Raw genomic sequence first — 22,634 nt, 5'->3', positions numbered from 1 at the left:
GAACACACTGTGTTTTTTATTATACTGCTGATATTCTATCAGCAATAATTGAAATAGGCAGGCCACTTAGTGGAATTCATGCCTTCTTCCTCTCCTTTCTCTCTCCCTCTCTCTCCTTGCCACTTGTCTTTGGAGACGCATAACAGCAGGTACTTTTTGTTGGAATTATGATTAATCGGATTGATAAAGAATCAAGTGCTTGAAAAACATCTGCCGTTTGAGCACAACAATGATGTTTGACGAAAGTACATAATTGGAATGGCAAATTGTTGATCTTAAAGCACATATAATAAGGATAATATTGCCCAGGTAATGAATACATTTTTCATCCTCAATGAAGAGTCTCTCAAAAACGTAACCTTATTGTTGAACATATAGAATAGGTGTAAATTCCAAATTCTTACCATTGAAGCTGACACTCCTGATGTAGTCGAGAAGCAGCGGTCCCTCCACAGGGTCCATCTTGGAGCAAATAACGCCCGGTGAACCAGGGCAAAGGTCAGTGTGCATGTTGTGGATGGCATGAGCCATGGCATAGACAGCGTCTATGACAAACTGCACTTTACCTTCCTGTTCATAAGGTGAATCTACACCTATCCTCTCATTTCCTTGAGAGAGAGAGAGAGAGAGAGAGAGAGAGAGAGAGAGACACAGACAGACAGACAGACAGACAGACAGACAGACAGACAGACTTGTTTAGGACTGTCTTAGTTGACCAATAGTCCTGGATTTTATCGATTCATTGATTAGTTGATTTCATCCACAAACCTACAAATTAGATTTTGCCAAATGCAAAAATAATAAATAATATATAATAATAATAATAATAATAATAAATCTCATACCTTGTAGAAATGTGCTTATTCTTTTTCAGGAAATAAGACATGGCAACAGAAAGTATTCTGACAGGCAGGTCCTACCTGTACATTTCTTCCTCTCTGGTTCCATTTTCATTCCTGCTCTGGTCAGCTTACAGCGAAAGTCATCCTCCCAAAACTCAGCAAACCAAATATTTCTTCTGTTGTTTTCCAGAGATCTAGTCATGAAGTACTGATCAAATCCTGCGCACGCACACACACACACACACACACACACACACACACACACACACACACACACACACACACACAGGGTGACTTTATAGAAGTGTGTGATTTGGCTCTGCTGTGTGCTCTCCTCTTTGTGCTGGACCTGGTCTTGTGGCACCTGGTCTTGTGGCAATAATGTGTTTACTAAATTAGTTTACTAAATTATGGATCTCCAACTTTTATCACTGGTTTCCGTAAGAAACTGTAGGGAAATTACAATCACAGAGATTTGTGGAGAATGAAGAGAGAACGAGCTGTGAATGTTCTGCGTCGAGGCAGCTGCAAATCAGGAGCTCATTCTTTTATCACACGGATTTGCATTACGCGTGGTTTGAAGAGGCACTTTCCGTTGTCCTAAACCACATGTGTGTATAAGATAGCAAATATATGAAAAGGCGCATCAACACGCCTACAGACACACCTCCAGCCGCAAATATAGGAGTCGGCAAAAATTAACAGTGGGTTGTGTGGCCGCAAGATAACGTTTACGCATAGTGGAAGCTCCTAAATGCGTAATTCACGGAAAGTGTTTAATACTTGCGGGTAAGGCATGACATACGTTAAAGCCCTATAGGTTAGAAATTAGCCACATAGTATAAAACATGTTTGACTGGCCGTCTCAATCTCACTTGCAAACAAACAGTAGCGCTGCTCCACACGGGTGCATGTGTTTGTTTCCGACTTACTAACAGTCCGACAGGCATTAGTTGACACCCAACCTCAAACCCTAACCTCACAGGGAGCCACGGGTGAGTTTTAACCAGCAGCGCATGTGTCGGACTAATACCTGTTGGACTGTTACACACAATCATTGCGCCCGTGTTACACACACACACAGGTGCAATGATTGAGCCGCTAACATCCCATAGCCTAAAGGGACGGGTCGCTCTGATTGGTTCAGAAACATACAGGCTTCCGTTTCAGACAAATAATAGTCAAATAAAATGACCAAAAAAGCCATCGCAGTCTGACTTTAAACAACTTTACAAATAGGCTCAAGCATAACTGTATATAGTCTCAGGTTTCCAGAAGGTGTTGTTCCAGTTCATTTTCTCATAGCTTCATTTGATCGGCTTGGCATCAGATTTGAACAGGAAAAGGTATGTCACCTTGTGGAAAGCTGGGACTACTATATGCACGGAGAATATTACAACAGAATTGCATCATTCATTCATTATTGTACCGTCTATAGAAGCTCGTTTGGGCAGGATGGTCACTGCCCCTTCGGCAACATCTTCTTGGTCGATGACCGGAGAACTCTTCGCTCCCCAGCTGTCAGACCCCACAAACAGGAAGTGACCTGTCAGATTGGCTCGCTTTGCTGCCTCCAATACACGCCTACATGGAAGAAATTAGTATAAATGAAGTAAAGAAAATATATTATTTATATAAAATGTTCCCGTTTCTTAACTTCTCAAGTGATTTTGAGGCAGAAACAAGCTTTCATTCAACATGTAGAAGCTGCAATGAATTTTTGACAGACAGACAGACAGACAGACAGAGGTGTACACACATACTTGATGTCGTCTTCATTAGCGAATATAATAACTCCTCTGGCGTTGGATGTTTCCATGAGTCGCTTTATGATTTTATCAAATTCTCCTGGTTTGGGCTCTCTGGGGATCTTCATAGACTGGGCTATACACACTCCACCTACAGACAAAATATGATTTCCTCAGGATACTTGACTGCAGCTCTCACATGAATGTTGCAACACAACACACACAGAGAGAGAGAGAGAGAGAGAGAGGGGGGAGAGAGAGAGAGAGAGAGAGAGAGAGAGAGAGAGAGAGAGAGAGAGAGAGAGAGAGAGAGCTTGACTTCTCTCGATCGTACTGTGCCATTCGCAGAAAAGCACAAAGAAAGGAAATGGGTAGAATATAGAATGTAGTAAAGTACAATAAAATAGACCCTACCAGCCTCTCTAGATATCTGTATGAAGGCATCTACGCCACTCTCCCCATAACTTCCCTCAGAGGCGAGCGTGGAGACGTAGTTCCAGCCCAGAGCTTTCACTATGTCCAGCATGGCCTGGGCCTGGTAGGAGTCCGGAGGAACCACCCGGGAGAAGAAATCGTACCGGTTGTTATCGCTCAACTCTGGTGCCGTAGACGCATAGCTGATCTGAGGAATCTGGGGAACACCATAAAGATCACAAGTTAACAAAGATTCATGAATAAAAAGGAAAATTAATGGTTATGTAAGGGATATTTTTAAAATAAGTGTTACTGTGTAGTGTGTATAACTATATAGTTATGATTGTAATTGTCGCATGTATGGTAATTTGATTGTTTGTTGAGTATAGAGGGGTGGAGTCTCTCCAGCTCTTAGAAAAGAACAGAAAAAACATTTTCAGGTTGGGATAATAATTCTATCCAATAAGGGAATAGAACTCATACAGGAATCAGGATAAAGGATGGAAATACTGATGAAATAATAAGAAATACTATGTGAAATTGAAGCTGATACATGTGGGTTCTGTCTTGAAATTGTTGAAATGACGAGACCCCTGTTACTCAAGGTCTCTTCTTAGATACTGAGAGAAACACCTTTCGTCACTCTCAACATCTTATCAACAGCTAAGATTCACTATTTGAACATTACAGCCTATGTGAGACAGTCCGAATTTACTAGTCAGATTATTACTATTTACAAAATGATTGTACACACCAGGTCTTGAAACGGATTAAATGAACAAAAATGAAAACCGAAACAAACTTCTTTTCAGGAATGAAACTGAAAAAGAGAATCGAAAATGTTAAACATCCCCAGCAAAGAAAAATCACACTCGTATGAAGTGAGCGGCACCTTTCATCACAATAGAGGGTATGCATCATACCCTCTATTGTCTATCACACCCGGAAGATATGTGGGAACACCTACGGAGTGGCCTAGACAGCCCATACATCCAAACATCAAAGTCCTATCTGATTGTATTAAAGGACCTATAACATAAAATTCAACTTTTTCAATTTATTTTGTTTTTGGGGCTCCCATTTGTGTTTTCTATCCCCACAAATAACCAATTTTGAACAAGCAGGCTTTCATATCATATAGGTGCTTTAATGGCAATTGCTCTCAGGAACAGCTCAACTGATTTTGTCCTCATCGTGATGTCATCAATGACCACGTTTACATGAGGACTTTTAACCCCCTTTAATTCCGAATAAAAGTTAAATCCTATTAAACGTTGTCATGTAAACACCTACAAAAACTTACATCATACCCTCTATTGTCTATCACACCCGGAAGATATGTGGGAACACCTACGGAGTGGCCTAGACAGCCCATACATCCAAACATCAAAGTCCTATCTGATTGTATTAAAGGACCTATAACATAAAATTCAACTTTTTCAATTTATTTTGTTTTTGGGGCTCCCATTTGTGTTTTCTATCCCCACAAATAACCAATTTTGAACAAGCAGGCTTTCATATCATATAGGTGCTTTAATGGCAATTGCTCTCAGGAACAGCTCAACTGATTTTGTCCTCATCGTGATGTCATCAATGACCACGTTTACATGAGGACTTTTAACCCCCTTTAATTCCGAATAAAAGTTAAATCCTATTAAACGTTGTCATGTAAACACCTACAAAAACTTACATCCGAATGAAAATGCTCAATGCGATTTAAAAACCATTCCGATGTCACTGGCCGGATTATTCCGATGTTGAATGCGATTGAAAGAAAATTGGACTCATGTATATACTCATTCGGATGCAAGTTCATTCTGGTCTTTCTGAGCATGCTCATTTCCAAGGCGCACCAACTCCAAGGCTTTCATATCCAAGGAGTTTGCACATAGAGCGGTTATTTCATGCATTGTGCAAAGACGAATCACAAATAAACCCAATAGCCTTGTGAGGCGCACAGCGAAAAGTTGATAAATGCGATGTCCCCCCCTGTTTACTGCTCCGTGTGTGTGTGTGTGTGTGTGTGTGTGTGTGTGTTTTCAACAGTCTCTCTCTAAAACATTACTTCCGAAGTATTTTATTCAAAAGTATTTATTCGGAATGATCAGCCTGCATGTAACTGCGGCCATTGTCACCCTACTTTGTATAATTCCTCCTCTTCTTCAGTTCCAAATTTGCATTTCCACTTTGTTTATGTCCACCATTGTTGATTTTCCAAGCTGGCATGGAATGGAAACAAGCCTGGTTTTATCTAGCATCAGTATTATAATGACTCAAATATTAAATAATTTGTATATCAGCACCCCCATCACCTCAGGACATTGTGGTACTGCAGCTAAAACTGCTTTCAAAGTCCAGAAAGAAATGAGAAGGACTGGTTATATCAGAGTGGTGATTGAGGCTCAAACCATTAAAAATAACTTTGAGGGACATAGACAATATGATATTAAATATTAAAAGCACTTTAAACGACGTTAAACTCATCGTCATACATCAGCCAATCAAAGTCATCAATTCCCTGCTCATAGACAGACATACACACAAAGCTGTGCATAGGCGCCTGACGCCTGAGGGCGAGAAGCGAGTAAGCGACCTCGCCCCAAAAGGGAGAGGTCGTGTGCACGCATCTGCATGAGTGACAGCAGACTGTGGGCGAGTGCTGGCGCTTTGGCCGGGGCAGGCCCGTCTAGAGTTTAAATGGACAGGTATCAGTCTATCAGTCTATATCACGGCAGATAATGAAAGAACATCAGAATGAGTGAAGGAATGTAGGGCAGAGGAAACACACGCCTTTTAACCCCTTTTGGTGTGCTACGTAGTTTAGAAAGATCGTTAAAATGCGGCGCAAATCATTGAATATATAACATTAACACATATAACATTTTTAACTAAAATATTTGCTTCTGGGGGGTCCCTGGAACTACATATTTACTCCATTTTAATGTGGAGCTGTCCCTTCCCTTCCTTCCATGACGCCTGTATACCACATATCGCTCCCGCACCCTAATTAATGCACCCATGGCTCAAACATGTGGAGGCGTTCCAGCTTTCAGCCCTGATCACTGCCTATAAGATATCCATCTGATGCAGAGCACGGAGGACATGTTTTTTTATTAACCCATTCTGACCTGAGATCAGATTCTAAAAATGTCTTCTGCATCCTGACAGTTTTCTGAAAAAGCTATGTTTCTATGTCAGTCGTTCTTCGATTAAAAAATAAATAGCAGACCTACAAGCTCGTAGAGTGGCACGCTATGAGCTTGTAGGTCTGCTATTTTTCAATAGCTAAAGCATAGCATGAACACCAAAAGGGGTTCCCGCCCCAAAATGGGTTAACACCGCCTGCATGTATACATTCTTAGCGGGAAATGTTTAAATATTTAAACATAATGGTCTCTTAAATGCACTTATACACTAGCATCCCTTATTCTTGGGCTAAATAATAGCAAAAATAGCTGATCACAACGTGTGGTGATGCAATGCGTTGTAAGACTGTAGATCGTCTTTTTTTTCTACAAAGATAGTGTTTGAAAACAGGAGGGAGCCTATAGAAAAGCCAATGGGAATACGTTCAACTAAGTATAGGGTTTAAGTGAGAATTCAGAAAAGCTTGAACTGAAAATGTTTTCCATGACATTCTAAATGACTTCATGTGCCATATATCATAATTCAGAATGTGAATGAGAATCAACATAGTCTCTGATTTAACTGCAAAAAACCCCCCAAGAATCCTATTTCATGTGATGAATAACACCAGAATGTTGCGTGCAGTATTCAACATCAATAAGAGCACACATGTTACCAACACAAATCTGTATGATGGAATGCCAAGGGTGAGCCAGAAAATAGCAGCCAGGAGAATGAGACTAGCAGCAGGACACTGCCAAAGACACCAAGAGCTGCCAGCCAGCAAACTGGTGCTGTGGGATCCAACACACGGGCACCGGTCACGAGGACGTCCCACGTTAACATACTGTACGTGGATGTACTCAAGAACGACGCAGGAGCGCAAAGTACCAACGAACTGGCCAGATGTATAGAACCGGGATGACTGGAAACGATGATGGAGGGCTCGTCTGAGGACGACCTAGCGAGAATAATGCATAATAATGCAATAATGTAGGTGGGGCAGTGAGAGGGTTATCTCACTGCCCCACCTACACAAACGAGAAGTGTGAGGAATTCTTATCATTCCTAATTCCCAAGGTTGAGATACTATATAGACTGCCCATCTAGGCTTTGATACAGTATCACCCCTGTGCAACTATACCTCTGCAGGAGCTAACTTTTTAAAAAGTACTACTATTGTTCATAGAAACTCTATCCTGTTGTATGAACTCTTCAACTTATTGGATATTGTTCCCACACCACAGGAGGTTCTTGCTACTTATGGCCCTATACTTTCCTTTCCATAGTCAATAGTTGACCAACTGTGGTATCCCACCCGCATGCCATTTTAAGCCCTTCTTTTTCCACAGTTGCATAAACAAAACATGTTAGTGGAACAGTATCCTTTCTGTTTTTCTTCTGTTAAAGGTGTTATCATTACTCCTAGACCACCCACGGTATAGTTAAAATGTTCGTGTGTATTTTTTCACAGTAAGCTGCAAGCTGGACTCATCACATATCAGGACCATGTACCTCCCATTGCTTTGACTATATTGAATTGCATAGCTCAAAGCATATTATATGTCAATGCATGCACCGTAACAACCAGGACATGTATATTGAAGAGAATGCAGAACTGCTTGATAATCTATGTAATCCTCCCATCATGTAAAAAGCTAAAAATAATGACTTACACAAGCATTTTTGTTGTGAAGCTGTTTACTAATATGAGTAATGTTTAATACAATCACTATTTCCATTTGGCAAATGGGACATACTGGTAGGAATAGAAGTGCTTTGATGAAATAATGGTGTGTACTATATAGTACATTTAATGTGCAGCTGATTATATATTCCTCAACTATGGAATGACTTGCCTGACTCGCAACATCCGTAACTTCTCTTAATTTCAGTAGTTGGCTCACATTTTGTCGATTTTTCTTATTTGACTTACAGTCTGACATACACCGTACAGTCCATAATAACACATGCAAACACGTGTACACTGGTTTCCAGGATTATGTTGTGAACAATGTTGAACCCTCTGAGGGAACTGTGTCAAACAATCACATTACCAACCACCAGGAGAGTGTGTGTGTGTGTGTGTGTGTGTGTGTGTGTGTGTGTGTGTGTGTGTGTGTGTGTGTGTGCGTGTGTGTGCGTGTGTGTGCGTGCAAATGACTGAAATAGCAGAGATAGAAGGAAAAGAGAATATAGGGTCAGAGAGAGGGGTTGGTAGAGAGCGGGAAAAACAGAGAGCGAGAGAGCGACAGAGACAGAGACAGAGGATGAGATTATGAATTAGCGGATTAGACATTTTTCGTCAAATGAAACCGGATAGAATCTCTTTATCCATAGAAAACATATTGACTTTAGTTGTCTGTCCCAATACTGTCAGCTATACTGCCGTATATCAGCCCATGGACTGATACGGCAGTATTGGTATAAAAATAGAAAATACACAAAAATGGCATCTATTGATAGATAATGTCCTCATTGAGACCCCAGGATGCCCTCGTTAAACCATGCCCCCTTTAGCCCTGCAGGCCCCCTGTAGCACTTACAAACCCACACCGGATTAAAAAAGACCCTGCAATATGCCCCACCGTGGTGCCATGGCATAGAAGACCTGTACATCTGTGGACTGCCCTGGTCTGATACGCCGACATCTCCCAGCAACCATCCCACCTGACACTCTCAATACTGCGTCAACATCAACAAAAAACGTGACGATGACGACGACAATGATGATGAGACAGTACTACTAACCTAGGAGGCTAACAATCAATATACCGTATAGACCGTACCGTATATATTTTATTGTTTGTTTTTAAAGCCCAAAATGACCTGTCCCCTCCATATTTAGCTGAATTGATCACTCCCCATGTCCCAACAAGAGCCCTGAGATCGGCCAATCAGTCTCTCCCGATTGTGCCTGACACACAATTCAAGACCAGAGGAGATGGCGCGTTCGCCGTGGCCGGTCCCAACCTCTGGAACGCCCCGCCGCTCCACGTTCGCTCTGCTCGGTCCCAACCTCTGGAACGCCCCGCCGCTCAACGTTCGCTCTGCTCGGTCGTTGATGGTTTTTAAATCCCTATTAAAGACTCATTTTTACTCTATCGCTTTTAATTCAATTTAATTTAAGTCTACCCATGTACGATGTTCCCATGTATTGCCTATTGTATTTTACATTTTGCTCTCTTACACATTGAAATAATGCTTTATTTTATCCCCTTCTTTCTGTTTGCCTGTGTATGCTATTGTGCTTTGTAATGTGAAGCACTTTGGTTCGACCTTGGTCGATGTAAATGTGCTATATAAATAAAGTTTGATTTGATTTGATTTGATATACCGTATAGTACAGAGCTGAGTAAATAAAGACAAGCCTCGTTGTGTAAGCACTATGTTTTGCAGACACTGTGAAAGACGCATGTGTGGGATGTGGTTAAACTGAACGCGTATCGGATTTCATACCGTTCTCTGTGGTGAACGAGCAAATTACCCGCTGCCGCTGACAGATAAATGTAAAGCCTTGCACGGCTCAGTAGTGCATAATAACTCCACGATTAGATCATCGTAAAAGTACCATTCTACTACCACCAAACAAATGAATAACCAAGGCACTATAGTTTTCTTATAGCCTATACATTCAATATTTTCAATTCCTTGAATGGAATTTGTGTTAGGAAGTAATGTGTCAGGTGGATACTTTTATTTCTGTAATAAATTAATTTTCTAACTACAGTATGATGACAACTCATTTACAATAATGTAGTTACAAAAACGTTTTGTAGGGGATTAAAATCCTGACGAGTGGTATGGGAGGAGCATATCATTTCAATGAATGGGGACATAATTTGCTGGCAACAGGAGGTGACATTTGATAATGTCAGTGGGGCCGAAATGACAGAGTTACCATGTTGCAGCTTTCCATGCTCGGACGGACACAGAGACAGACACGTACTGTATGGACGTGGACATAGGGACAGGGAGACACATAGCTGCGTAATGGAGCGGAGGCACCGCTCAAAAATGTACATAGATTCTGAATCACTTTGGTCATGTAGTAAAATATGCAGCTATATCTTTAACTGTTCTAAGTTGTCTGGACCAGCAGGTTTTTAGGATGTCAAGTCAAACATTGAGCCACAGGACACAACATGCTTATTAAAATAATTAAACATGATGTATGCCAGTGTTTCACAGCCTTGGGGGGTAGGGCTCCAAAGATCATAGTGAGTTACCGTAAATACCGTACAGTACAGTACAGTACAGTACAGCACCACTCGTTTTTTTTGCACAAAATCATAAAACACTTTCCTAACCTACTGTAAGTAAGTCCTCGCTTTTATCCACTGTCTCTGCATGTGTGTTCTCAATGTGATATCATTCCAATTCCTCATACAGCATCTGTTTTCTAACTTTTCTTGTAACTTTAAAATAGCTAACTCCCACATGTAACATTTATAAGTGACTGAGTGAGTGAGTGAGTGAGTGAGTGAGAGAGAGAGAGAGAGAGAGAGAGAGAGAGAGAGAGAGAGAGAGAGCATGGCCGGTGTGGGCCTCAGATTGTGTCACCTGTACAGTAAGAAGAGGGGCTCCAAGTAAACAAAAAAAGGTTTGGGAACCACTGATCAATGCACTCTAGTGACAGAGTCTATGGAGATGCAAGGAGGTAACTCGTTGTAGTTTTTTCACTAGGAGATAAAACATTTTTATCTTGAAAAATCAACCTCCTGGTGGCGCTATATAACAGAAGCACCGTATAGATTTAAGGCGTTTTGTTCAAAGCGGACCACTACTGCAAACTTTGGAAGTCAATCTTAATAGCCAATCAGGATAAAATGAAAACACGGACAGATCTGCCTTGATCACATGACTATAGAGATACTGTGTACCAATTTGTACCAAAATGTTTGGACAAAATCAGTAAAAAGAAAATCGGCCTCCCGGTGGCGCTATAACAGGCCAATGTGACAAATTTGTGTCAGAGGTTCTGCTCTGGCCTCCAGGGAGTGTATATGTGTTTAGTTTCACGTTTATCGGTCCAACGCTGTACACAGTGCAATTCCGCGTGCATCATGGAAGGAGGCGTTGCTAAATAGTTGAGAAGCCAACGAGTTCTGGCCATTAATTGTTCTTTTTTTAAGTGCATTTACTTTAATTATCCATCATATTTAAAACAGTTATTAGTCACATATAACTCTAGATATCCTCTTAGACATACTCAAACTACTTTATTTTCCTGTACCCACAACATCTACTGAAATTGGGAGACGTGCTTTTCATTTTAAAGCTTCATCTGACTGGAACAACTTGTCTGCCTCTTTGAGATCAATTACATCATTTAATATTTTCAAGGCTTCTTTGCTTGTAGACCTGAAACCCATTTGTACTTGTTTTTGGAGAGAGGTGTGTACTTTAATGCTTGATTATTCTTTTTAGCTTTATTCTTTTTAGCATTATCTTTATCTTTATTTTTATTATTTTTCATTATTATCACTATTAGTATTTTGTTAGGAGTTTCAGTGCAGTTGCTTCTGGTCTTGATGTAGTGTTTGAGTGGTTTGGAGAGCGTCTATGTTTTGTTGATGTTGTAAGTGTATTGTTCTGTGTCGACATGTTTAATGTATTGTTTTGTCTATGTACTGTATTCATTGTGTTGTGGCCGAGGACCCCCTCTAAAAAGAGATGATATTCAGAGGCTGGCGGTGCGGGTCTTTTCGTAACCCAGATGCAGAATGTATTTACGGGGCGAAAACAAAGTCTCGACTACGCCTTCGGCCTGGGGAAGGCAATAAAACACTGTGCTCATTCAGGTGGAAAAAAAGCACGACCCAGAGCTTGACTTCAGCCGGTGGCGGTGTATCAATCAGTGTGCATATGTTTGGACTAGCTATGGTTTTGCTGCACATCTCCTGATAACAATAACAATAGAAAACTTCTAAGCTCATGAAAAAAATACCGGAGATGATAGGCTTGGATAGCAGAGTAAAGTGAAAAGTTTTTGTATCATTCGATTCCATGCTCTTGCTCACCATGGGCAATATGCCAGACTCGCGTTCACTCAACGTCATAGGATGAGTGCACCTTTCATAGACCAAGACAGAGAAAAAAAGGAAACTAATACAAAAATAGCTGGCATTTTCATAGACCAAATTGTCATGAAAGAGCTTGCATAAGCCACACAGCAGGTGCACGTGCATCAGACACTGCTCATGTGGAGAGCCTAATGTGAGCGACAGTGAGCCCACAGACACGCACAGTTCACAATCCAGCTAGATGAGAAAGTATAGTGCATGGATATACACCACAAAACCTAAACCAGCCAAGAGGAGCATAGAGTCAAGTTGAGCCAGACTGCATCGCTGAATGAGGATGAATACTAGCCCTGGTCCAATGCTTACAGCGAGTGTGTAAGCATTGGACCAGGGCTAGATGAATACCAGGTATCCACTAGAAACATATAGATAGGATCCTGCAGATGGCAATGGGCTGGCAGGCCATGATCAAATAATCACAGAAAGAATGCAGTGCTGGACCGCATCAAATTCAGTAGGCTGTGAAACTTTACATAAGGTCATAGACTGGTAAATACGGGACTTGAAAGTGTATTATGTATAGATATAAGAAAAGAAAAAAACAAAGAGAGCGGGTCCACATGAACTTGGTTTGTTTTAAAGTGTAAAAGAAAAGAAAAAAAGAATACGAATGTATTTATGTATACATACATAAATACATAAATACAAGTTCACACAAGTACATACATGTATGTACTTGTGTGAACTTGTATTTATGTCTGTTGTGAGTCTGGCGTAGAGGATTTCAATCCTGTGCTGGAAATCTTTTCAATAGATTTCAATAAATTTCAATATAGTTAATTGTATTTCCTCATTCGAATGTAGGGTAAGTCCATGACTGTATTGTACTCTGCAATTTTGGGCTAAAACTTGACAATATCAAATGATTTAGCAATACTTGGGGGAATAGCCCTCTCCCGAATACAAAACAACTCGCCCCTTTACCAACTCGCCCCGGGCGTACAGCCGGGCGTACAGCCGGGCGTACAGCCGGGCGTACAGTCGGGCGTACAGCCGGCGGAACAGCGCGGCCTGGTATTCTTAAAGTAATCCAAGTAAATTATGCTTAAACGGTTAAACCTAACCTTATTCCTAACCTTAACCTCAGTAAAACTATGCCTAAACCTAACCCTATACCTAAACTTAACCCCAGTAAAACTATGCCTAACCCTAAACGTATTTCTAACCTTATTCTCAGTAAAACAAAATAAAGAATACAAGAACCGCCGCACCGAGCTGTCGGCATGAGGTCGGCGAAAAAAAAGCTGGGGCGAGATGGAATTGTGGCGACCGTACCTGTTACCCCTCTCCCCAACCCTAGTCATGTATCTCACTGATTCCCACTTCTGCCTTCTCACCCCAATGCTCATACCGTCCCTGCATGTTAAAGGTGGTGCAGACTGTGCCTATAGTGTACCACGTTAAACATGAATTAATCAATTTGTTAATTCCCTAAATCCTTATTATCTATTGTCTATTCTTCTGGCTCAACTTGCCAGGCTGCTCCATGGCCAGCCCCTGTGATTGGCTCCCACGCTTAGAGAGCATTGTGGGAAAATAAACCATGCTGACACAGCCTGACACACGCCGGCATCCATGATAGCAATGGGACTTTTTTGATTGATCAATCAATCGAAAATGTGTCATATGTTTGCCTTGTTCCGCTAGTATTGTGGCAGGCCGCCCATAAGGCTCTCACAGGATATGGGCTACTGTATGTTGACATGTTGACCATAGTACTGTACATTGATGGCCAACGGGAGTCATATTTTTGTCATACACATTCCAACTACAATCTTGTCAGTTGATTTGCATGTAACGTTATTTACATTTGTCAATGTGCTATAGGTTTGCAAAATGTCAACAAAATATAATTTATATTATAGTATTGTTACACCTGCTATTACCACTATTATTTTTGTATATTAAAGAATGTTATACATGCTATTATTATTGCTGTCATCATAGTTTTAACCATTATATTGTATAGCATATTTTGCTCTCTCTATCTCTCTCCTCTTCCCCCTGACAGATGGCCTCCGCCCCTAGAGACTTGTTCTGCCTGAGGTTTCTTCAACTTAAGTGTTTCTTTGCCACTAAAAGTAATGTCATGATACTGACGGAAATTAGTGGAAGTTAGCTGGCTAATTAGTATTATTAATAGCGTACTTTATCTGTACAGTAAACAGTACACGCTAGTGTGTACACTACAGTACTACATCAACTGGTGTCACACTGTTTTATGACAGTTGGCGTGTAATTTTATTTCTAAATATTTGGAGAATAAAAATGTTTAGAATTATTAGAAAGCTGAGAATCTCCAATTTCTGAAATATTTTCATTCTAGACATCTCTATCGAGCAATCAAAACTACTCACCCTGACAATAATAATAATAATAATAATAACAATACCTCAAACAGGCGTAGAACGTTGGCCACCATGATGGAGACAGAGCTAGCTGATGCCCCGATCACACCCACCACTCTCTCAGGCTTCCTGATGATCGGCGGTTGACCGTTAGAGCAACGAATGTCTGATATGTCCTTCTGTATCAGAGCCTGGACGAAGGTCAGAGACTGCTCGAGGGCGTAGGTGTCTCTCGAGCAGGTGTCCAGGATTCTGGCTCCGAGGGTAATGTTCGGGAGGAGGTCTGGGTCACTGTTGATCTGGTCCAGAGCATACAGCATGGCCTCCATACGGTGGACTCCTTTCTCCTTCTTCACTTCTCCACAAGGAACTCCACTGAGACCCCGAGAGTGGACAGGGAATAATGCCCCCAGCGTTATGTCGCCGGGCATTTTGATGGAGTGTGTCGAGTGGAAGTGCTGGTGGTGGTGGTGCTGGGGAACAGTCGCGCCCACAGGAAGAGCCTTCTGGCCAATCAGCAGCAGGAGACAGAGGAGGAGGCGGCGGCGGGGACAGGTAGGTGACTGACTGGTAGGACATCCAATCCAGAATAGGTTGTGATGATGATGGTTGATGGTGGGCAGTGATGATGTCATAATGAGAAGACAATTTCTCATTCTACTGCAGCACACCTGAGAGCAGACATCAATGAAACAGTCAATGATACAAATAATTAAAATCACGTACCAGTCATCCTAACCCCTAACCGTAGCATAGAAAATTACTAATTTAAGGCCTGTGGCATTAACATCTGTGGTTATGAAGTCATTTGAGAGACTCGTTAAGGAAGAGCTCTTGTTAAAAACAGAGTGTTACCTGGACCCTATGCAATTTGCATACAGGGCTAAGAGAGGGGTGTCCGATACTACTATCACCTTACTGAACCTTATTTCAAACACCTGGAAGTTAGCAAGAAACATGCTAGGCTGCTTTTTGTTGACTTCTCAATCATCAGCCTTCAACACCATTCAGCCACACATACTAGTTGGAAAACTAGCAAACAACGTTGGCTTAGACCCTGGTATTATTGGTTGGGTTCTGGATTTCCTCACAAATAGAACCCAGAGGGTACCTCCATCCGAGCCATCAACAAAGGAAGCAGGAGGAGGTAGATGTAGTTACACTCTGTGCACTTTAGCCCTAGTTGCACTTTATATTTAATGTAACATCTGTATCTTGTGATAATGTATACGTATGTCTGTTGTTGTTATGTATGTTCTACTGTTTGTAATGTCTTGAGAGCTTTTATTATCTGCTGTAAAACAAAGTGCCCAGTTTGGGACATATGAATAAACTTGACCTTTACCTAATGGGGACAATAATGCAATTCAACATCAACACAAATAGAGCGTAGCAGTCCCACCCCCTACCAGGGACCAGGAAATGATTCCCTGTTCATTTTCCTCATAGACATTTCAAAAAGTATTTATTTAAAGACCTTTTAAGCCTCGTACAAAGCCAACTCGAGTTGTGACAAATCATGACAACAAACACTATTTTTCGGGCCGAACAAATTAGAAAGAAGAAGAAAACACTTTTTTGTTGTTTTTCTTCTTTGTAATTATTTATTCGGCCCAAAATGTTGTTTGTCACTCCAGTTGGTTTTTTTTTCCATGGCGTAATCGTCTATGAAAAATGTCTATGGGAAAAAATGAATACCAGGGTTGAAAGAAAGGTCAAATGAAGAAAGGTTAAGACACTTACAGTTACCAACGTTAGTGTACAGGAGGCACAGAGGAGATATGATCGAGGTCTATAAACTTGTTCACCAGATATATGACTTTACAGCCGAGCCTGTTGTCCATTTTTGGGACAGCAGGTATTGAGAGGGAATTCTCTTAAACTCTTACCACTAAATTGTCATTCAGAAAAGAGAAAGAATTTCAGAGCATGGAATGAACTTCCGGAGGAAGTGGTCCAGGCTCCTTCAGTCAACACTTTTAAGAATAGACTTGACAAATTTATAACGATTACAATAATAACAATCAAAGGAACCAATTATAGCAAAAATGAGGGAGGTGGTGGGTCAGTTCAGAATAAGAATCACTAAAGAAATCGGCAAATAAGCTTAACTGTGATTTATTAAATTCTCGAGGTATAATCCAATATTAAGGGAATAATCCAAAAGGGAAAGAATGGCAAGACAAAAATATTCCTCTTGCTCACGGCAGTAGCCTGTCTGTCTCTCTGCACCTCTACTCTGGACTGCCAGAGTCAATCTCTCCAGGTGGCTCAAACATTCTGATTACCCATCACTCCATCAGCCAGGTGAGCTGTAGGCGGGGCTTCTCAATCACTGCCTGTTGCTATGGCAACACATGCATCTCACTGGCTTCTTGTAGCACATAGTCCAGCAGATAATTTTTGTATAACTATAGGGCTGGCTTGTAAGGTCATAGACTGGTAAATACGGGACTTGAAAGTGTATTATGTATAGATATAAGAAAAAAAAAACAAAGAGGGCGGATCCACATGAACTTGGTTTGTTTTGAAGTGTAAAACAATAAATAAAGAATACGAATGTATGTATGTATGTACTTGTGAATTTTAATATGTATTTATGTCTGTTGTGAGTCTGGCGTAGAGGATTTCATCCTGTGCTGGAAATCTTTTCAATAAATTTCAATAAAATTTCAATAAATTTCAATAAAAATGAATGAGGAATTCACTTCTGGTCCTAGCGTCCTCATGAAAGACTGCAATGCTCTATGATCATCATGAAAGTGACATGTGGCCATTACTGATACATAAGAGCAAACAAGAGACAGTGTTCATCCTCCCTTCCTAGACATAGTACTAGTACTATGTTTGTGTTTTAGCATCATTGTAAAAGATTAAACACTATTAATAATCCAATAGCAATAGAATCAGCATGGACAGGGGAACATAATATAAACTAGTTCACCAAGTCGATGTTTACTTTTCATCATAAGCTAGAATACAGCTGCTGCCCTGCTCACAATTATTGACAGAAAGACCCAGCAAAAGAATTGACCAAAAACAAAACAACATGGCATGGCCAATTAAGCTACAGTACCACCTGAAATGAGACTTCAGCAAGTGAACTCAAGTCAAACCTTTCTCAAAGACAACAAAATACTTATTTACAAAGGGACAGATCAGATGCAGGTGTCAAACGTGGTGATACCTTTTACTTACATTTTTTATCCCACACTTTTTTAACCCATTCTTCACCCCTGTGTCAATTATTAAACCTCCACACACCCTCTATCAACCTGGGGAGAGCAACGGACTTGAACTCATGCTTCCTTCATGCACGAGTGTCCAAGTTGCTCCTTTACACCTGACAGGGGGGAGTTTCCCTGGTTAAATAATTTAGCTGGGGACACCAACTACCTTAGACCTGAGATCGATTCTACCTTGCCTTTCTAAATCAGTACCGGTAGTTCTCTCACACTTTCAAGTTTTCTCAAAAATGTAAAAAAAGAAATAGCCCCACTTCGAGAATGACTGCCGCAGACTTTGTCGAGTACAACATATAGAAAACAGAACATGGAATACAGAAAAAGAATTTCAGAGAATGCATGCAACACAGAACACAGGACAGCATCAATAAATAACATCCTGCTACTCTCTCCTCATCATAAACCTCCTCCTCTTCTCACAGGATCATAGTGTGTGGCGGCCGTGACTCTGATCCTTGTATACTGAGGATCTTTTTGTACGGCCATGATCCAGGGTCTGATCCGTATATAAAAGTTGATTGAGAGTATTCATCTTTTAACTAAAACCATGGGTGAAGACATTATATTGGTAATATGTTCTCTTCTCCTGGTTTGAGTTGAAATATGAAAGGTATTATTACTACCTTCCCTACATTGGTTGCCTGATCTGTTTTGGGAATTATTTGCATATTTTATTGATTACATTTAAGGCACTTCATGCATGGCTTGGTCCCTTTAATACATGGTGCACTTTCCTCAGGCAGGAACCTTCTGGCTTATTCCTGACCAGTCCAGGCTAAAGACAACGGGTGACCATACATGCTTTTGCTATCAGGGCCCAGACACTGTTTTCTTTCTAAAACCTCCTTAAAACTGACTGATTTATTATTACTATCTCTTTCACTCACTCTCTCTCTCTCTCTCTCTCTCTCTCTCTCTCTCTCTCTCTCTCTCTCGCACACACACACACACACACACACACACACACACACACACACACACCAGAAACATTGTATTATAGAACCCTGCAAGCTTATATTTAATTTGATGATCAATTTGATCACACAAACCTTTAAAATATTTTCTAAATGCAATTTTCAGAAATCCCAATACTTCTATCGTATGTTGTTGACATGGTTTAGGTTAAACAAAAATATTAAGGCCATTGAATGTGTTCAGTTCATAGAAGCTCCTATATAGTCCACTTTTTGAAATAAATGCAATTTATAATACACTCATTTTGACAACATATAAGGCTAACCTACAATTAGTTACATATTTTCCCTAAAGGAAACAAGCCATGCATCAATCATTCTACCAAATATTAAACCAATAATAATTAAGTATTACAATTCAACAACATAAGTGTAGGTATATGTGTTTAGTCTTTACCTATTAAAATACATTATTTAGGCTATGCCTTACCGGGACAGACAAGACGTGACTTCTGTTCCAAACCGGTCCGGTAGGCTACATACAACTCCAAGTCTCCAACAGCACCGAATCCCAGTCCAGACGCGCGTGTGCTCAGGTTTCACTCTCGCACAGCGAGCGTGTGTGCGTGAGTGCACGTGTTTCGCACCAAACCAACCCTATAAACATTATGTTCCGAGTTGGCGACTAGACGAATCGTAGCAGCCAGGCTACTGGTATGGGTTCTTCTTGTGTTTGAGTTCTCCCCGACTGAAATAACCGTACCTACAGCCCCTATAGGTTGAATAACAGACTCGCTCTGACTCTGATTCTACCCAGCAGAGGCTGGTTGCAAAAATGTGAAAAACCTACTTCCTTTCCCCCCCTTTTCTTTTCTTTTCATAGGGAAACTTTCTGGCTTTATGTTGCTAGCAGCAGCACAGTTGATGAAGTCACAAGTGTGCATTAGCCTACAGCCCTGGCCCCATACACACACTACTACAACTTCAGTCAGTTGTGGTCAATCTACCTATACCTACAGTCTACCCTGTGAGAGGGTGAAGCCACAACATTCGACGGGTCACCAATTTCGTTGTAACCGCGGTAACAGTTTACCCACATTCACCTCGTTAAATCTAGCCTACTATTAACACCGCCCACGATTCCATCTCTCGCCCTCTTATGCTAATTGCAGTCGTAGATTAAAATGCGCGCGCGCGCGCACGCACGCACGCACACACACACACACACACACACACACACACACACACACACACACACACACACACACACACACACACACACAGGATATTTTTGTGTTGGCTTTGAGCAAGGCACTTTACGCACGGCACCACCCACCCCAGTGGTCAATGCATTCGCTGGCAGGCAGCTGGTCCAGGAATTCAATTTCAACCATCTGGTCAGCAGCACCTCTGTTAGCTTTAGCCTGTTCTACACCGCCACCTATCTGTGGTCAGACATACAGCAGGGACCTTTTCTGAAACCTTATAGATGATGATTACTGTATGCCTATTAGACTAGGCTACTACATTTTTATGCTGTTTTTGATTTAAATGTTTAATTGCTCTGACTTTGCTTAGTTTCAACTCTATGCAATATAGGCCTACTTATGACTTAAAATAACTGTATTCGGCCATTTACCTGCAGTATTTGGTCAGATTTCATAAAACGTCTGCTCTCAGTTGTACATATATACGTTTTATTGTCAGAACAATAGTGTCTCCTTCTCAGCGTTATATTCGCACCATCTTCTTCTCAAGCTGTCCTATCCTGTCTCCCCTACACCATCTCCCACAGCTGCATGTCCTACCATCATGTCTAAATTAAGTTATTTTTAAATCTGTCCAGACATAAATAACAGAGTTGGGAAGTTCAGCTCCATCAGGCTGTTAAACCTCCGGCTGATAATCCACTAATGAAGCTGACCTCATTCTGCCACAGACATAGGGAGGGACACACAATCACTTTCACCTGCATTCATCCATCTGACTGAACACAGTCCTACAGCAGTGTTTCAACCCTTTCCATGTAAAGGCCCATTATTTATTCAGCACTTGAGCCACGGACCACCATTTGATGACATTTAGCCTCTTAAGACCCAAAACTAAAGAACATTTTGTTGTCGCAGGACACGATTTTGTGCAATTCCATGCTGTATTGATGTGGCACCATGAGGAGGCAAACGTTGATCAAAACAACAATTCTTCAAATGGAAGGGTCCACAAATGCGGGTCTACCGGTATTTGTTTTCATGTTACACTCTCAAGAGTTAAAGATCTATAAGGATCACTTTGGTTACCAACTCTCCATAATTTAGCTGGGGACCACCTGGAACCACTGTCCTACAGCAATATCCTCCTACACTTAATCCAGTACAACTACAGTTGCTCGCATTACTGGGGTACAGAGCCATAGAGTAAGACAGAGTTACGAAAACTCAGTTCATTTCATGGGGCCAGTCCAATGGCAGCCCTTCTACTCTACATAGACTTCTATTGAGAATGGGGACAACAAATAGTTGGCAGAAATGCATTGGACTCAGCTTTAATGATCTTAAATCCTACATTTTAGATTGTTTTGTAGTAATCGTACAACATAAACATTACAGAGACGTTGTACTGTACAATACTTTAAAACAGTTGGCATGTTGCGCACATGCCTAAAATTGCTCTTATTTGCGCCGCCCTCGTTGAAAACAATATATCTCAAACTCCAGCTTGTCCCTCTCCAGGCTGCATGAACAGCGCTCGAGCGCTCGGTTTCTGCCCCCTCAATATTGTAACTCTATTAGATGGCTCTGCTGGGGTAGACCTCTCTTGCTCAGAAATGTGGTTGTGGAAACAGGTGACAGACTTGTTTCTCTAACCTCATGAGCTGATACACGTAGACAATCACATAAGACAGTGCAAAAAACTAATTGTCACACAGGAAAGAGAGTATCCCCACAAAAAAACAAAAAAATCAATGCAGATACTGTACACTTTGTAAGAGTTTTTAAAATGTAAATGTGTTTGAGCGGTGCTAACCGCTCCAACACGTGGCTTTGTGTGTATGTCGTCTCGTGGGGCACAAAACGTTCGAAAGCCACTGGTCCAAAAACTACGCGCCGACAATCGCCTTCAGTTCGTGTAGAATCTCCGAGCCCCTGCTCCAGGTGACCACTTTGGCCTTTAGAGACATAACATCGTCGTCTTCGAGTTTGACCAGCAGCTTTTCCAGGGTGAAGCCCTTCCTGGGCATCACCACGTCACTTCCCCTGAGACAGAACGTCGGGCAGAGGTCATTCCCACCGTCGCCCACGTAGAACACCTGGCGGTACTCGACGCCTCGCTCTGCCTTCTCCGACAGGTACGCCTCCAGGACCTTCCTCTTGCAGAGGTTGACGGGGCACCGGGTGCAGTCGTGCAGGTGGTGGTGCTGCATCTCCATGTAGCCGCGCTCGTCAAACCTCGCTGGGTTAGTGAACACCTGGTCGATGGCCACCTGGACGCCCGCGGCCTGGAGGATCCAGTCGATGAAGATGGTGTTGGCGTCTGAGATGACGATGCAGTCGATGGTGCTTTTGTGCTCCGATATGAACATCAACAGTTCGGTCATTCCGTCGGTGAAAGGGATGGTCTCCATCACACTGCGGACGCTGGCTGGACTGATGGCCTGGTCTCCTATGTAGGTCATTACTCTGCCCATGTATGCTATCCACTGGCCTTTTTGACAAGAGTTCGTTAGTGAATCGGGGAGGGATTGATCCGGGAGACACCTAATCACCCAGGTGTCACTGTTGTCATCAACTATAGTGTAGTCAAAATCTAACACGACTAGGGTCTTCATGGTTCTTGAACACAACCCAGTGAGGCACCCGTTAACACAGTATTAATAATGTTAACTATTACAATCAATAAGTTATTTATGTGCA

At 41.6% G+C, this 22,634-nt stretch overlaps 2 protein-coding genes across 2 annotated transcripts in view; both read right to left on the bottom strand.

Annotated features, from left to right (window-relative positions):
• LOC308314891 (metabotropic glutamate receptor 6-like) overlaps positions 1–14,726 on the bottom strand; it is a 39,292-nt gene extending 24,566 nt beyond the window's left edge. The window contains exons 1-6 of the mRNA XM_080762673.1: positions 14,609–14,726; positions 3,005–3,221; positions 2,606–2,741; positions 2,272–2,426; positions 921–1,061; positions 405–608 (exon numbers count right to left, since the gene is read on the bottom strand). Of these exons, the coding sequence (XP_080618799.1) occupies positions 405–608; positions 921–1,061; positions 2,272–2,426; positions 2,606–2,741; positions 3,005–3,221; positions 14,609–14,638 (883 nt within the window). The 5' untranslated portion in view covers positions 14,639–14,726. The remainder of the gene's footprint in view (positions 1–404; positions 609–920; positions 1,062–2,271; positions 2,427–2,605; positions 2,742–3,004; positions 3,222–14,608) is intronic.
• Positions 14,727–21,820: 7,094 nt separating this feature from the next.
• LOC308314993 (putative phosphatase phospho2) lies at positions 21,821–22,549 on the bottom strand (the record flags this gene model as incomplete). Its single annotated transcript, XM_080762817.1, has 1 exon — positions 21,821–22,549. The coding sequence occupies one exon, from the start codon at positions 22,547–22,549 to the stop codon at positions 21,821–21,823; it is 729 nt and encodes a 242-aa protein (XP_080618943.1).
• Positions 22,550–22,634: the final 85 nt, after the last annotated feature.

Source organism: Protomyctophum bolini (genome assembly GCF_963924005.1).
Source record: "Protomyctophum bolini genome assembly, chromosome: 5".
In the NCBI taxonomy this organism is placed as follows: domain Eukaryota; kingdom Metazoa; phylum Chordata; class Actinopteri; order Myctophiformes; family Myctophidae; genus Protomyctophum; species Protomyctophum bolini.
This window is presented reverse-complemented; position numbering and strand designations above follow the sequence as displayed.